The sequence below is a fragment of the Lolium rigidum genome, chromosome 2, assembly GCF_022539505.1.
Source record: "Lolium rigidum isolate FL_2022 chromosome 2, APGP_CSIRO_Lrig_0.1, whole genome shotgun sequence".
Classification (NCBI taxonomy): domain Eukaryota; kingdom Viridiplantae; phylum Streptophyta; class Magnoliopsida; order Poales; family Poaceae; genus Lolium; species Lolium rigidum.
Genome location: NC_061509.1, coordinates 48,198,771 through 48,215,075, shown reverse-complemented (window position 1 = coordinate 48,215,075; position 16,305 = coordinate 48,198,771). Strand labels below are relative to the sequence as shown.

General features: G+C 42.6%; 2 protein-coding genes across 2 annotated transcripts; both read left to right on the top strand.

Annotated features, from left to right (window-relative positions):
• The first annotated feature begins 724 nt into the window (after positions 1-724).
• Positions 725-3,107, top strand: LOC124686378. The gene is made up of 3 exons (XM_047220337.1): positions 725-1,233; positions 1,715-1,805; positions 2,762-3,107. Exons 1-3 carry the CDS (start codon positions 725-727, stop codon positions 2,846-2,848), a joined length of 687 nt encoding a protein of 228 aa, XP_047076293.1. The 3' UTR covers positions 2,849-3,107.
• Positions 3,108-8,907: 5,800 nt separating this feature from the next.
• LOC124686377 lies at positions 8,908-11,204 on the top strand. The gene is made up of 3 exons (XM_047220335.1): positions 8,908-9,416; positions 9,890-9,980; positions 10,942-11,204. The coding sequence occupies exons 1-3, from the start codon at positions 8,908-8,910 to the stop codon at positions 11,026-11,028; spliced, it is 687 nt and encodes a 228-aa protein (XP_047076291.1). The 3' UTR covers positions 11,029-11,204.
• The last annotated feature ends 5,101 nt before the right edge of the window (positions 11,205-16,305 follow it).

The following is a 16,305-nucleotide window of genomic DNA, read 5'->3' as shown; positions in this document are numbered from 1 at the left end:
GCGTTTTAAATGCAAATAAGAAAAGTAAATATTTTTTATTTTTAATTAGTGTAGCTAATAGAAAACAATGTAAAAGCAATATAAATGTGTTTATTTGATAAAAAGTGGACCGGGTTCATGGGTTTACTTGACTATTCTCTCGTAAAATTGTGGTGGACAAAGAGTAATTTATCAATGAGATATGAAGGAATGGATAATATTATATGTAAGATCAGAATTAATTTGGGCATCACGTCCTAACATAGAGATGATGCAACACATCTCTCTTATATTTCACAAGAAAGAAACTTCATCAATTTTGTATTAAAAATTAACAGAGCATAGCAATAAGTACTTTGACATAAAGTTTAAATATCAAATATGCTACCTTGAACAAACAAGATCATCGTTGCTGTCACATGATGAACATAGCACATGCATTCACTTTATCCCTAATGAGGTAGCAAAAGAAAGGCAAAACCATAATAGATTTTAAACATATTGTCACTACTCAATCACTAAAACCAGGTTACTTCATCTAACAAACACATCACCCCACAAATTCTCAAAAAAAAAAAAAAAAAAAAAAACACATCACCCCACATGTTCTTGCATAGATGCGCAGGACCTACTACTTCCAAAGATATCCGAGTGGTTCAGTCAGCCCATCTTGAAACTGCGTTAATCGTTCCTACTCAGTCCACATTGAAGCCACTAACTCGCTGCCCAAAATCCATCCAGGTTTATGGGGATGAGAGCTGCGATGGTCACCAACTGCCCCTCTATCAATTCATTCGCGGCGAGCCTCGGCTTCCATGTCTTCGGAACCGAAGACTTCGCCGCGCAGTCCGGTTCAGACAGCAGCAGCTCCAAGGACGTTAGAGTAATCAGCCGCGCGTTAGGCCTGCTAGGATTCTCAGAGGGGTGTGTCCAGGATTCCTCCGAATTCGACCTAGTGTTTGTGCATGTTGCGACGGAGAACACGGCCGGCAAGCTGGGGAAACTAGGAATGAGGACGGATCTCAACCGGCTCGACAAGTTGGTGGCTGCGGTCATGGAAGCTGCGCCGGCCGGTTCACCTGTCGCCGCGCGGGTTCATGTGTCTGTGGTCCTGAGCTATGGGTCTGCTACTGGAAACAAGGAAGAGGCGTGCCTCATTGTGAACTCGTCGACGGAAACTGATTCTGACTTGAAGTTGCTCCGTCCGCGCCAGAGCTACACCATGAAAGCAGGGAACATGTTGGATGATGTCAGGTAAATATTGCTCTTGGCTACCAAATGTGGTTCGTAGTAGATGTTTTGAAGTGTGGTGTAGTGTCTTCTATAATATGTGCTCTTTATTGTACAGAAAAAGCTCCTTTAGATATTATTATGTGTGTTAAATATGAAGTGAATCATGTCATGGCCTTCCAATTATAATTTGACATCGTCCTAGCAATATTTTCTTGTAGAATACGACTGCAATACCTTGCATCACAACCATTAGTAGCCATCCTATATCTACTAACAGACAACTTTTGGTTATCTGAAGTGATGTTGAAAATTATCAATTTAATGCACGACAGAACTGAAGGATTTTCCTGTAGATACTACGTTCAATCTACACCCTAGTTTTGTTAACTATTAGTCACGCTCAAACGTGGTGCAATGTATAGAGGTAAAGAAAAGCACGTTCTATGTATAATGACATGTCTAGACTTGCACAAATATCCTTATTATGCAATATATTATGCAGGAATCATCATCCAATGCTACTGGCGCAGTGGCAGGAAGGAGTAACTCGTTCTGATTTGGCCAAACAGTTCTCTTTTGAGGAATTTATAAAGGTCTCCTTAATCCACTTGTTATAATGTTTACCAGTTTAGACTTTATCTGAATCAGCATCCTTTTATCAAATATACTACTTATTCAAGTTTGGTCCCTTTGATCCTGCTTATTGCTTTTTTTCCAGTTGTTTATAACCAGACGTAAACACTGGAGTTCTCCCTTTTCTAGTGCCAGCATTAGAAAACATAAGAGTACTTCCTTTTTCACTAATCAAGTTTCTGGTTTAAATAAGCCCTGTGGCTTGATATTGATTCTTTCGGTGATAGGCAGTCTCCGTAGTAATATAGTTACTATTATATTTATATTATTACTGGTCGCACCCTGTCTAGTTACAAAAAAGTCATATCTTGTACTGAAGGCCTCAAGGGTGATAATACTGGATTGGATGCACCTTTTCTTTGCTACATCTTGAACTTAGTTGTTTGTGATGCATGTGCAAGCTATTGCATAGGAATAACCAGGGCTTTGGTTGTATAGCTGCGCCCCTGCGCCTAAGTGCTCAATATGTAGGTATGCACCATAAAATAATTGTCATTTTCACAGATTTCCCCGGTCAATCATCTGCTTACCCTTAGGATTACAAATAAAAAAACTTAGTGTGGTGGACTTCAACATGCTGAAATGCTGCATGGTGAAGTGTCCATCTTTATCGGATGCTTGTGTTCTACATATTAGAATGAGTATGCTCCACAACAGTAAAGCACAGTAGCTTTGTATTCCTTTAAAGTAGTTACCGAAGAAAAAACCGAGACACAGCAGGCAAGATAGGCACTTGTTTGCAGTGCTGTCATCACTTTAACATTTTCACTACTTCCTCATATGTGTGGTCAACTGGTCATGATTCAGTATGTGTTATGTTTCAATATGTGTTCAAATTTTTGGCTAGTGGTTCTTAATTTGTTTGCCTATTATTTTCTCTTAGTTAACTAACTTCATTTCATGATGTAATGAACAGCACGCCGGAAACTTTGCTATGCTTGCGGAGCGCTTTCTGCATGAAGTTGCATTTAAGCTCTGGAAAGCACCAAAATATGGAGCTTAGTTCTGTCTGAGGAGGTTCTCTCTTAATAAGGATGCTAGATGAGTACTTTTTTCAAACGGGTACTGCGCAAGTGCAGATATTGCAAATAAATGAGCTCTGTAATCTCCTAAGGTCCTCATTTGGTACTATCCATGTTACATGCCGCAATATACCAAGGACTTGTAACATGTGCTGATACATGTACCTGTAATGTTGATCATATTCCTGCAAACGATGACTGGTAGGAGAATTAATTTTAATAAGAACAACTAGTGTACTAGAGTTTCCTGTAGAATGATGATAGCGTCATTTGTTCTTGGGTTGATGGTGGTACAGAGCACCAGTTTCTTTGCAGCTTCAGGTCTGAGCTTTTATCATCCCTTTGGTCGCGTCGGAATTGTTGTGTTGAGTATATATACAACTTGTGAAAGTGTAATTATCCATGTGGTAGAAAGAGTATCTTTTACTTTTTACTTTTAGCAGCTGTTGTAGTGCTTTTCAGAGTTGTTTCCAGTGTTTTGTGTGACAGAGTTTAGTTGGCCGGGTTGCAAGTGGGTGCGGTGGCACTGTGAATCCAGAGGCTGCCAACAGGTATGCAAACTAAATTAGTTTGCTAGGAGGGAATACCGGGACCTTGTTTAGTTTCAACACTTAAAAACACTCTTGGCAAACAAGGCCTAAGCGAAGTTTTCTATCAACTCCATGGGTCTTGGAAGTTCTCTAGACGTGGAGCCTCTGGTCACTCTCCGTTCTGAAGTCTCTTGGCAACACCATTTAGGTCGTGCCGCACGGCCCTTTGCAGCAGGCAGAGTTGTTCCTAACGCCTCCCATATCTAACATACTCCTCAAAACATGACTTTGATGGAATAGAAATTAAAGAAATTGCCTTGATTAGTACTATACCCATTGGTGGGTAGCTCACTTGATATATGTAAGTCCGCTTCTCCCTAGTTGATCACAGTGGATGGGAGTTGTTCTAGCTAGCTGGTACATATATTCGGACGCCATGCAAGGGCTATATATATACTTGCCACACCGGATGCAAATCAGGAAGAAATAAAGACGATGATAACTCGGTGACACGGTAGATGGCGTGTAGCAATAAAGTTGAGCTGTTTATCTGCTGTACCTTTTTGAATAAGTTATAGAGGTTTCCGTGAGGCCATGCATTCACTCCTTCAACATGCCTCCAACCATGTGAGTTTGTTGTATTTAGCGAATATTAGGGTTAAACATAAATCTCACAAGAAACTTATTTTGTTTGGCCAAAGAGGTTGTGCCAAGACCGTTCCAAAGTCAATATATACCACTTCACATTTTTGTGTGACCTTTTGGTAATTCAGTATAGAACATGATAGCACGGCAGCGTCTAAAGGAGTAAAAGACAATTCAGTAAGAACCTTGTTAAACAACCGACCCATTGCTTGAAATTTCATGATGAAGCACATGTTTCTGCTTCGAGCTCATTATCAGACTTACAACATGTGCTGATCTCTGTAATGTCGATCATATTCCTGCAAACGATGAGCATCAATTTTAATAGAACAAATAATGTAACAGAGTTTCCATAGAATGATTGTAGCATCATTTGTTCTTGGATCGATGGCGGTACCAAGCACCGGTGTCTTTGCAGCTTCGAGGTTGAGCTATTATCAGCCCTTTAAGTCATGTGATTGTTGTTGCCAAATTGTAAACATCCAAGTGGAGGAAAAACATTTAGTGATCTGAGTGGTGTTTGGTCATGTTTCCGTTCTCCTGGTTGGGAAATGAGAATGGTTATCATGTGATCTGATTTTGTTCTCATGCTAGTGTTTTTAGAAACTTGTGAATCAAATAAAACCCTCAATGATCCACAGATACGCAATAGCTTTTAGTGTCATGAGAAATAACTTAGTGTAATAAAGGGTACATGTTTCTTTTTTCATTATTGGCGGTCAGAGTGATTTTCCGTCTTGCGTCTAGTTTTCTATGTGAAAGGATCTAGTCGATCATGGTGCAAGTGGGTTTGGTGGTACACTGTGAAATGTAAGACCCGCTGGGTCGCTCCATGTATCGGTATGCAAACGAGCTGCTCCATGTATCGGTATGCATACGAGAGGGGTAAACGAGACGAAACTGAGTACCACTTGATTTCCTTCCTTTATGTTTTAGCATAAGCTACACTAGCAAGTCAAATTGATAGTCAGTCAATTGATTGCTACTTTGTGCCATGGCAAACAAAGGTAAGCGGCTTTTTCTATCAAAAAGCCAACAAGGCTACAAAAGTCTCCATACATGGAGACTCGGTTACTGTCGGTTCTGAAGTCTCTTGTTCTCATCTGTTTGGCCGTGCAGCTTCGCGATCGGACACAAACAAAGCTGTTCCTAATGCTTCCCAAATCTAACATGTTCCTCGTAGCACGACTTTAATGGAAATTGGAGAAACTGACTTGAGTATAGTACTGTATCCATGGTAGCTACCTCACTTGATATATGCAAGTCTGCTTGCCAGTGGATCACGGTGGATGGGAGTTGTTCCTTTCTTTTGATGGGAGTTGTTTCTAGCTAGTTGATACCATAAACGAACGCCATTGGAGGGCTATATATATGCCACATAGTATGCAAGCCAGGGAGAAATAAAGATGATATTAACTCATTGACATGGTGGATGGTGTGTAGCACCGAAGATGAGCTACTATTGTACCTTTTTTAGTAAGTTGTAGAGGTCTTGGTGAGGTCATGCATTCACTCCTCCAACGAGGTGAATTTCTTTTATCCAACTTAATATTAGCTAGGATCGATGATAGAGCACACAAGAAACTGTTTTTGTTCGACTGAATATTAGGATCAATGATAGACCTTTCCGAAGTCAACATATATCACCTCACATTTTCCCTATAGCCTTCTGGTAAATTAGTATATAGCGCGATAGCACAACGACATCTAAAGGAGTGTGAGATACTTCATCAAAAAACTTGTTACTAAAAAACTTACAAATATATTTCAAATCTATCCACGAAAACACCGAAACCACTATGGGTCTATGGCATTACCACCAAAGCGATGAGCAATGTCTCAAACAAGTGTAAAGTCATCAAACTATCAACTAATTCTGTGGGGTAGGCTCCACATCCAATTTCTATGGAAGAAATGAGCCACCATATACCAACCAAACCAGGCAAGAGATCAAATCTATACAATTTGGCACTTGAGGGATCAAAATTATACGGCACGGAGTTAAGGGATAAAATCTAAATATTAGCACTACTCGATGTTGTGGAAAATATACCTTTTCTAATTCTCTAACTCTAGGCGTGTTCACGCGACTAGGTGGATGTTTAGATCGTGCGCAGTGCTTGTCAAAACTCGAGTCTAAGGAGTCTAAGACTCGGATCTAAACGATGTTGCACTCGATGCTAAAATATATTTCTTTACGCACGGTTCCGGTACAAAGCCCCAGGTTCTAGCGCAGGGTTGACCACGAGCACCCATTGTTACTTAGGAAGATCTTTCATCCACTAAAATATCGGATCATGGTAAGCCACTATGGTGCAAGGTGGTTGCCGCACATCCGGTGTGTGTGTGTCTCTACGAGGATCTCAGCACTGTCTTCATTAGAGTTGTGTTTCAGCAGAGCTGTTTTTTACAAAACTCTATTGAGGATTGCATACATTCTTGGTCAGCCAAACAACGTTTCTAACTTCAGTTTCTTTGTCCCGGTTTTTTTCCTTCGGTGCCATTGATTATTGGCATCATCCAAGATGGTGGCGCCTCCCATATAGTAACGACTTGATGGTTTCAAAGAATACCCTTACCGCGAGATTATTCTTGTAGGCACGGCATGCAATCAAGTTGACACCAAAACCAATGGTTTTCATTTGTTCATTTTTCACCGGAGAAGTTTCATCCACTTAACACCATATAGTCCGGGGAGTGATCCTTCCCGTTTAGCGGTTTAGGATTGTCACGGGTTAACTACTGTTCGATAGTTTGTGATTGTTCTTGTTGCCAAATTGTAAACATCCAAGTGGAAGAAAAACATTTAGTGATCTGAGTGGTGTTTGGTCATGTAGCATCAATAATTCTTGTTGCCAAATTGTAAACATGGATGAACTAGAACTAGAGGTGGACTAATGCTCACATTATCCCGGTTCGTAAAGCGGCCAGGACTTTTTCTTCCAGGGCCTTCGAACGGAAGCCTTGTTTTCTACTAGTGTGATTTTGTTTGGCCAAAAGCAGGTCGTGCCAAGACCTTTCAAAAGTTAATATATACCACTTCACGTTTTTTTGTGTGTGACCCTTTGGTAATTCAGTATAAAACATGATAGCATGGCGACATCTAAAGGAGTACAAGAGAATTCAGTAAGAACCTTGTTGAATGACCGGATCATTTGTAAAACAACCAAATCTATTGATTGCAATTTCATGATGAATCACATGTTTACGCTTCGAGCTCATTATCGGACTTACAACATGTGCTAATGTCGATCAAATTCCTGCCAACAATGACCATCAATTTTAATAGTAAGAACAAATATTGTAACAGAGTTTCTTATAAAATATGGTAGCATCATTTGTTCTTGGATCGATGGGGGCACCAAGCACCGGTTTCTTTGCAACTTCAGGTTGAGCTTTTATCAATCTGTTTTAGTCGTGTGGTTGTTCTTGTTGCCAAATCGTAAAGATCCAAGTGGCAGAAAAACATTTAGCGATCTGAGTGGTGTTTGGTCATGTTTCCGTTCTCCTGGTTGGGAAATGAGAATGGTTATCATGTGATCTGATTTTGTTCTCATGCTAGTATTTTTAAAATCTTGTGAATCAAATAAATCCCTCAATGATCCACAAATTTGCAATAACTTTTTTATAGTGTCATGAGAAATAACTTATAGTGTAATAAAGGGCATCATGTTTCTTTTCCTTTATTGAGCGATTTTTCGTGTTGCGTCTAGTTTTCTATGTGAAAGGATTTAGTCGATCATGGTGCAAGTGGGTTTGGTGGTACACTGCGAAATGTAAGACCCCCTCGGTCGCTACATGTATCGGTATGCAAGTGATGACGGCAACTAGCAACACCAAAAATATCTTGATACGTTGGGATCCAAATGCAGAGTGTTGTATCAAAGGAGTATCTTCCCCACAAGGGTGACTCGAGTGTTTGTATCGAACTCTCGAGGAACTGGATGCAAGAGTGTACTCTTCTCTCTTCTTCAAGCAATCCTGCAAGTAAAATAAAAGACTTATGTCCCCAACTCCACCGTGTTGTTGTCAAGCACAAGGTTTCGCGTAACTAAATAACACAAGTAGTAATAAAACAAGTAAAAAACTAAACTAGATAAAATAACTAAGTAAAAGATTGTAAAAATGTTGATTGTTTTGAGCGTTTTAAATGCAAATAAGAAAAGTAAATATTTTTTATTTTTAATTAGTGTAGCTAATAGAAAACAATGTAAAAGCAATATAAATGTGTTTATTTGATAAAAAGTGGACCGGGTTCATGGGTTTACTTGACTATTCTCTCGTAAAATTGTGGTGGACAAAGAGTAATTTATCAATGAGATATGAAGGAATGGATAATATTATATGTAAGATCAGAATTAATTTGGGCATCACGTCCTAACATAGAGATGATGCAACACATCTCTCTTATATTTCACAAGAAAGAAACTTCATCAATTTTGTATTAAAAATTAACAGAGCATAGCAATAAGTACTTTGACATAAAGTTTAAATATCAAATATGCTACCTTGAACAAACAAGATCATCGTTGCTGTCACATGATGAACATAGCACATGCATTCACTTTATCCCTAATGAGGTAGCAAAAGAAAGGCAAAACCATAATAGATTTTAAACATATTGTCACTACTCAATCACTAAAACCAGGTTACTTCATCTAACAAACACATCACCCCACAAATTCTCAAAAAAAAAAAAAAAAAAAAAAACACATCACCCCACATGTTCTTGCATAGATGCGCAGGACCTACTACTTCCAAAGATATCCGAGTGGTTCAGTCAGCCCATCTTGAAACTGCGTTAATCGTTCCTACTCAGTCCACATTGAAGCCACTAACTCGCTGCCCAAAATCCATCCAGGTTTATGGGGATGAGAGCTGCGATGGTCACCAACTGCCCCTCTATCAATTCATTCGCGGCGAGCCTCGGCTTCCATGTCTTCGGAACCGAAGACTTCGCCGCGCAGTCCGGTTCAGACAGCAGCAGCTCCAAGGACGTTAGAGTAATCAGCCGCGCGTTAGGCCTGCTAGGATTCTCAGAGGGGTGTGTCCAGGATTCCTCCGAATTCGACCTAGTGTTTGTGCATGTTGCGACGGAGAACACGGCCGGCAAGCTGGGGAAACTAGGAATGAGGACGGATCTCAACCGGCTCGACAAGTTGGTGGCTGCGGTCATGGAAGCTGCGCCGGCCGGTTCGCCTGTCGCCGCCCGGATCCATGTGTCCGTGGTCCTGAGCTATGGGTCTGCTACAGAAAAGAAGGAAGAAGCGTGTATCATCGTAAACTCGTCGACCGAGACTGATTCTGACTTGAAGTTGCTTCGTCCGCGCCAGAGCTACACTATGAAAGCAGGAAAGACGTTGGATGATGTCAGGTAAAATATTGTTCTTGGCTAGCAAAGGTGGTTGAAGTGTGTTGTAGTGTCTTCTACAATATGTGTTCTTCATTGTACAGAAAAAGCTCCTTTAGATATTATTATGTGCGTTAAATATGAAGTGAATCTTATCATGGCCTTCCAATTATAATTTGACATCGTCCTATCAATATTTTCTTGTAGAATACGACTGCAATACCTTGCATCACAACCATTAGTAGCCATCCCATGTCTACTAACAGACAACTTTTGGTTATATGAACTGAAGTTGAAAATTATCAATCTAATGCACGACAGAACTGAAGGATTTTCCTATAGATACTACATTCACTCTACACCCTAGTTTGTTGTTTCACTATCAGTCATGCTGCGATGTATAGAGGTAAATAAAAGCACGTCTATGTACCAGTCATGCTATGTACAATGACATGTATAGACTTGCACAAATATCCTTATTATGAAATACTCTGCAGGAATCATCATCCAATGCTACTGGCGCAGTGGCAGGAAGGAGTAACTCGTTCTGATTTGGCCAAAGAGTTCTCTTTTGAGGAATTTATAAAGGTCTGCTTAATCCACTTGTTATAATGTTACCAATTTAGGCTTCACCTGAATCAGGATCCTTTTATCAAATATACTACTTATGCAAGTTTGGTCCCTTTGATCCTGCTTATTACTTTGTTTCTCCAGTTGTTTAGAACCCGACGTAAAACCTGGAGTTCTCCCCTTTTTTTAGTCTTGGTGCTGGTCCCAGCATTAGAAAACATAAGAGTACTTTCTTTTTCATTAATCAAGTTTCTGGTTTAAATAAGCCCTGTAGCTTGATATTGATTCCTTCAGTGATAGGCAGTCTCTGTAACAATATAGTTACTATTATATTATTGCTCGTCGCACCCTGTCTAGTTACAAAAGAACCATATCTTGTAGTGAAGGCCTGAAGGGTGATAATACTGTATTGGATGCACATTTTATTTGCTACATCTTGAAGTTAGTTGTTTGTGATACATGTGCAAGCTGTTGCATAAAAATAACCAGGGCTTTGGTTGTATAGCTGTGCCTAAGAACTCAATATGTAGGTATGCACCATAAAATAATTCCTCATTTTCACAGGTTTCCTCGGTCAATTATCTACTTACCCTTAGGTTTATAAGTAAAAACCTTAGTGTGGTTGACGTCAACATGCTAAAATGTTGCATGGTGAAGTGTCCGTCTTTATAGGATGACTATGTTCTACATGTTAGAATGAGTATGCTCCACAACAGTAAAGCACAGTAGCTTTGTATTCCTTTGAAGTAGTTACTGAAGAAAAACCGAGACACAGCAGGCAGGATAGTCACTTGTTTGCAGTGTTGTCATCACTAACATTTTTCACTGCTTCCCCATATGTGCGGTCAACTGGTCATGATTCAGTATGTGTTACGAGTATGTTTCAATATGTGTTTAAACTTTTGGCTAGTGGTTCTTAATTTGTTTGTCTATTGTTTTCTCTTTGTTAACTAACTTCATTTCATGATGTAATGAACAGCACGCCGGAAACTTTGCTATGCTTGCGGAGCGCTTTCTGCACGAAGTTGCATTTAAGCTCTGGAAAGCACCAAAATATGGAGCTTAGTACTGTCTGAGGATGTTCTCTCTTAATAAGGATGGTAGATGAGTACTTCTTTCAAACCTGCGCAAGCGCAGATATTGCAAATAAATGAGCTCTGTAATCTCGTAAGGTCCTCATTTGGTACTATCCATGTTACATGCCGCAATACAGCAAGGACTCATAGGCGCCATTCCTAGTTACTCACTTTGTGGAGATCTGTTGCAAGACCCCCCCCCCCCGCCCTAACGGTTTTGCTTAAAATTTTCGAGCTTAGTATCCGACTTATAACATGTGCTGATACATGTACCTGTAATGTTGATCATATTCCTGCAAACAATGACTGGCAGGAGCATTAATTTTAATAAGAACAACTAGTGTAATAGAGTTTCCTGTAGAATGATGGTACCATCATTTGTTCTTGGGTTGATGGTGGTACAGAGCACCGGTTTCTTTGCAGCTTCACGTCTGAGCTTTTATCATCCCTTTGGTCGCGTCGGAATTGTTGTGTCAAGTATATATACAACTTGTGAAAGTGTAAGTATCCATGTGGTAGAAATAGTATATTTTACTTTTAGCAGCCGTTGTAGTGCTTTTCAGAGCTGTTTCCAGTTTTTTTGTGTAACAGAGTTTAGACAGCCGGGTTGCAAGTGGGTCTCTGGACGTGGAGACTGGAGACTCGGGTCACTCTGTTCTGAAGTCTCTTCACAACACCATTTAGGTCGTGCCGCGCGGCCACGTCCAGCAGGCAGAGTTGTTCCTAACGCCTCTCAAATCTAACATACTCCTCAAAACACGACTTTGATGCAATAGAAATTAAAGATATTGCCTTGATTAGTACTATATCCATTGTGGCTAGCTCAATTGATATATGTAAGTCCGCTTCTCACTAGTTGATCACGGTGGATGGGAGTTGTTCTAGCTAGCTGGTACCTATAATGGGACTCCATGCAATGGCTATATATATACCACACCGGATGCAAATCAGGGAGAAATAAAGATGATAATAAATCGGTGGCACGGCCGATGGCGTGTAGCACTAAAGATGAGCTCTTTATTTCTTGTACCATTTTCAACAAGTTATGGAGGTTTCCGTGAGGCCGTGCATTCACTCCACCAACATGCCTCTAAGACTGATCATAGTGCATAGTATCATGTTACCTCTACATCTACTACACCGGCCGAAGCCCATCAAGAGAAGGCCCAACTGGACCAGGCGTATCCAGACAAGCGAGTAAGACGGCCCAACCCGAGATACAGAGACGGGAACTACATATAGCGACAGGCGCGTCTGTAATCGTTGGCGAATAGAACACGGCAGTTGCCGAGGCTTGTAATCGATAACTCCAGATACTCTCTGTAATCCTCCATTGCCATCGAGCTGGAGAGAACCTATGAACCCAATCCGAACAAACCCTAGCGTGTGCTGACAAATCTGGTATCAGAGCCCTAGATCCTGGCCCTGGAGCTCCAAAATCCCCACCATACTCGCCTACGGGCAGCTCAGGAGCGGCGCCACAGCGAGGCCATGGAGAACCTCTCGGAGGAGGGAAAGGCGATCTATGAGGCGCTCCGGAAGGAGGCTACTGGATCCACTGCCGAGCTCGAAGGCCGCCTCGTCGCCACCATCGAATCCGCCATCCAGAGCTCGGTCGCCGCCGCGATCAAGGATATGCGGATGTACACGGATGGGGCCGAGCAGGAGATCCGCCAGGAGCTCGCCGATCTGAGGAACAACGTGGATTCGGCAAACGTCTCCACCGACGCGCCTCCGCCTCAACGGACGCCGCGTGCTGCCGAATCCGGCCCAGGAGGGCACCGCTCTGCTTCATCTACACGGGGGATGGAACGACCAGCCGTAGCGCTGTATGTTCCTCCTCCGGCAAGAGGTACCCGAGAAATCTCCGCAAACCCCGCCGTGAACCTGTTCAACAGGAATCGCAGTTCGCCTTCTACTGGTAGTGGTAGACTTCCGTTCATGGATTTCCCTCGTTTCACGGGTGAGAATCCGAAACTGTGGCAGTCGAGATGTGAGGATTATTTCGTCATGTTCGACACGGATCCTACTCTCTGGATTTCCGTGGCGGCGATGCAGTTTGAGGGCGCTGCTGCGCGCTGGCTGCAGGCCGTGCAGTCGAAGATCGTTTCCGTCAGTTGGGATGAGTTCTGTTCCATGGTGCTTCAGCGTTTGGGGCGAAATCAGCACCAAACGCTGATTCGCCGCCTCTATCGTTTGTTCCAGACAGGAACAGTCGATGATTACATAGAGCAGTTTGCAGAGTTGGTAGATCAGTTATCTGCTTATGAAACTAGTCCAGATCCGTTACATTACACTGCTCGTTTCCTAGATGGTTTAAAACCTTCCATTCGTGTTCTAGTTGCTATTCAGAGACCAAGCGATTTGGATACTGCGTATTTGCTTGCCTCATTGCAGGAAGAGATTGGCGATGGAACGACTGCCTTGAACACTCCTCAAATTCTTCAACAGCCACGACGTATACAACATCATCAGCAGCGTTTTCCAGCTTTGCTGCCACCTCCTGCCGTTGCTGTTGATGTCCCAGAGTGTTCGCGTGCAGTCCAGAATGCAGTAGAAGACAAATTGGCAGCTCTCAAGTCTTATAGGCGTGCAAAGGGGTTGTGTTTCACTTGTGGAGAGAAATGGGCCCGTGGACACCAATGCAAGGCGTCAGTACAGTTGCATGTGGTACAAGAGATGCTTGAGTTTTTCTATGCAGAGAGTGCCCCAGCTTCTGATGATGAAGAAGACGATACAGGCAACCTGATGCTGTTGCTGTCAGCTGACTCATCTCAAGCCGAGCCTATAAATGCCATTCAGTTGCATTGCACAGTCCAGGGCAGTAATGTGGTCTTCTTGATCGACTCCGGCAGCACACACTCATTTCTGAATGAAGAACTGGCTCATAGATTACCCAGTTGTCAACCAGCTCCTCGTGCGTGCTCAGTAAAGGTTGCTGGTGGTGGTATTCTTCGCAGTGCTGAGATTGTTCCTGATTGTCCTTGGACTCATAACGGCTTCCATTTTCACTCTGCATTCAAAGTTCTTTCTCTCAAGTGCTATGATGGAATTCTTGGAATGGATTGGCTCACAACCTTGGGCCCCATGCATGTGGATTGGCAAGGAAAATGGATGTCGTTTGACAGATCTGGTGAACATGTGTTTTTGCAAGGGAAATTGCCGGACAATTTGTCTTGCCAATGGTATGCACTATTTCTGTTACAGCCGGAGGTGTTTTCTGAGGTTCCTGATGCTGTGCAAGAATTGCTGAAGAAGTTCTCTGAGAGATTCGAAAGTCCGACAGAGTTACCACCTCGTCGTGGTTCTGACCATCACATCCATTTACTACCAGGGGCTACACCAGTTCATAGCAGGCCGTATCGGCATTCTCCTGAGTTGAAAACAGAGATTGAGAAGCACATAGCTGAAATGCTGGAGTCTGGCGTGATTCGTCCAAGTACTAGTGCTTTTGCCTCACCACTGATCATGGTCAAGAAGAAGGATATGACTTGGAGACTGTGTGTGGACTACAGGCGTCTGAATGCGCTTACGGTCAAAACTCGTTATCCTCTGCCAGTCATAGATGAATTGTTGGATGAACTCCATGGAGCGAGCTGGTTTTCCAAATTGGATTTGCGGGCGGGTTATCATCAAATTCGCTTGGCACCGGGGGAAGAACATAAGACAGCTTTTCACACTCATCATGGTCACTTTGAATTCTTGGTTATGGCATTTGGTTTGACGGGAGCACCGGCAACCTTCCAAAATGCCATGAACAAGACCTTGTCCCCAGTCCTACGGAAGTCAGCTCTAGTGTTTTTTGATGATATTCTCGTCTATAGCTCGACATATGAAGACCATCTGATTCATTTGGAGCAAGTGTTATCCTTGTTGTCAGAACAGAAATGGCGTGTGAAAGCATCCAAATGTGAGTTTGCTCAGAGGTCCATCAATTATCTGGGGCATGTTATCAGCAGTGCAGGAGTGTCCACAAATGATTCTAAAATTCGAGATGTCAGTGAGTGGCCTGTTCCGACTGATTTGAAGCAGTTGAGGGGTTTCCTGGGTTTATCTGGTTATTATCGTAAATTCGTCAGGAATTATGGTGCCCTCAGTCGACCCTTGTCGAATCTGCTTCGCAAGAACACTCCCTTTGTCTGGACTTGTGAGACACAGGCTTCCTTCCAAGCTTTGAAGGATGCTTTAGTGTCGGCGCCAGTGCTCGCTCTTCCTGATTTCTCCAAGGAATTCGTGGTCGAAACTGATGCTTCCGACAATGGAATTGGAGTTGTCCTTCTGCAAGGTGACCATCCAATAGCCTTCGTCAGCAAACCTCTTGGACCTCGCACCCGTGGCTTATCTACATATGAAAAAGAGTATCTCGCAATTCTTCTGGCTGTCGAGAAGTGGCGTTGTTACTTACAGCATGCTGAATTCCTGATTCGCACAGACCACAGCAGCCTGGCTAGTATCTCGGAGCAGCGTTTGCATACACCATGGCAGCAGAAAGTGTTCACCAAACTCTTGGGACTCCAATTCCGTATCACCTACAGGAAGGGTAGCGAGAACCGTGTGGCTGATGCTTTGTCTCGTCGTCCTCATGAAGACAGTAGTGTGTTTGCAATCTCTTCGAGTCAACCTGTATGGATGGAGGAACTCGAGTTAGCTTATCAATCTGATCCTCGCGCAGTGGAGTTGCTTCGTAACCTGGAACTTTCCCCTTTGTCTGAACCAGGCTATACGCTTCACAAAGGTGTCATCAGATACAAGGAACGTATCTGGATACCACCAGTTTCAGAGTTACAGGAGAAGATAGTCCTTGCTTTGCACGCAAGCCCAGCTGGTGGTCACTCTGGCTTTCCTGTTACACTGCGTCGCGTCAAGCAGTTGTTCTTCTGGAAAGGAATGAAAGCATCTGTCAAGAAACTGGTTGCTGAATGTGTTATCTGCCAAAGAGCCAAACCAGACAGAGCTAAGTACCCAGGTTTGCTTCAACCTCTGCCAGTACCAGATGATCAGTTTGGATTTCATTGAGGGACTTCCGCGATCTGGCAGGTATAACTGCATCTTGGTAGTGGTCGACAAGTTCTCTCGTTATGCTCATTTCATTCCTTTGTCCCATCCATTCACGGCTTCGACGGTAGCGGCAGCATTCATGGACAATATCCACAAATTGCATGGTATGCCAGAGTCTATTGTATCTGACCGAGACCGTGTCTTCACAAGTGCCTTTTGGAAGGAGTTATTTCGTCGTTCGGGCACGTTCCTGAGGATGAGCTCATCTT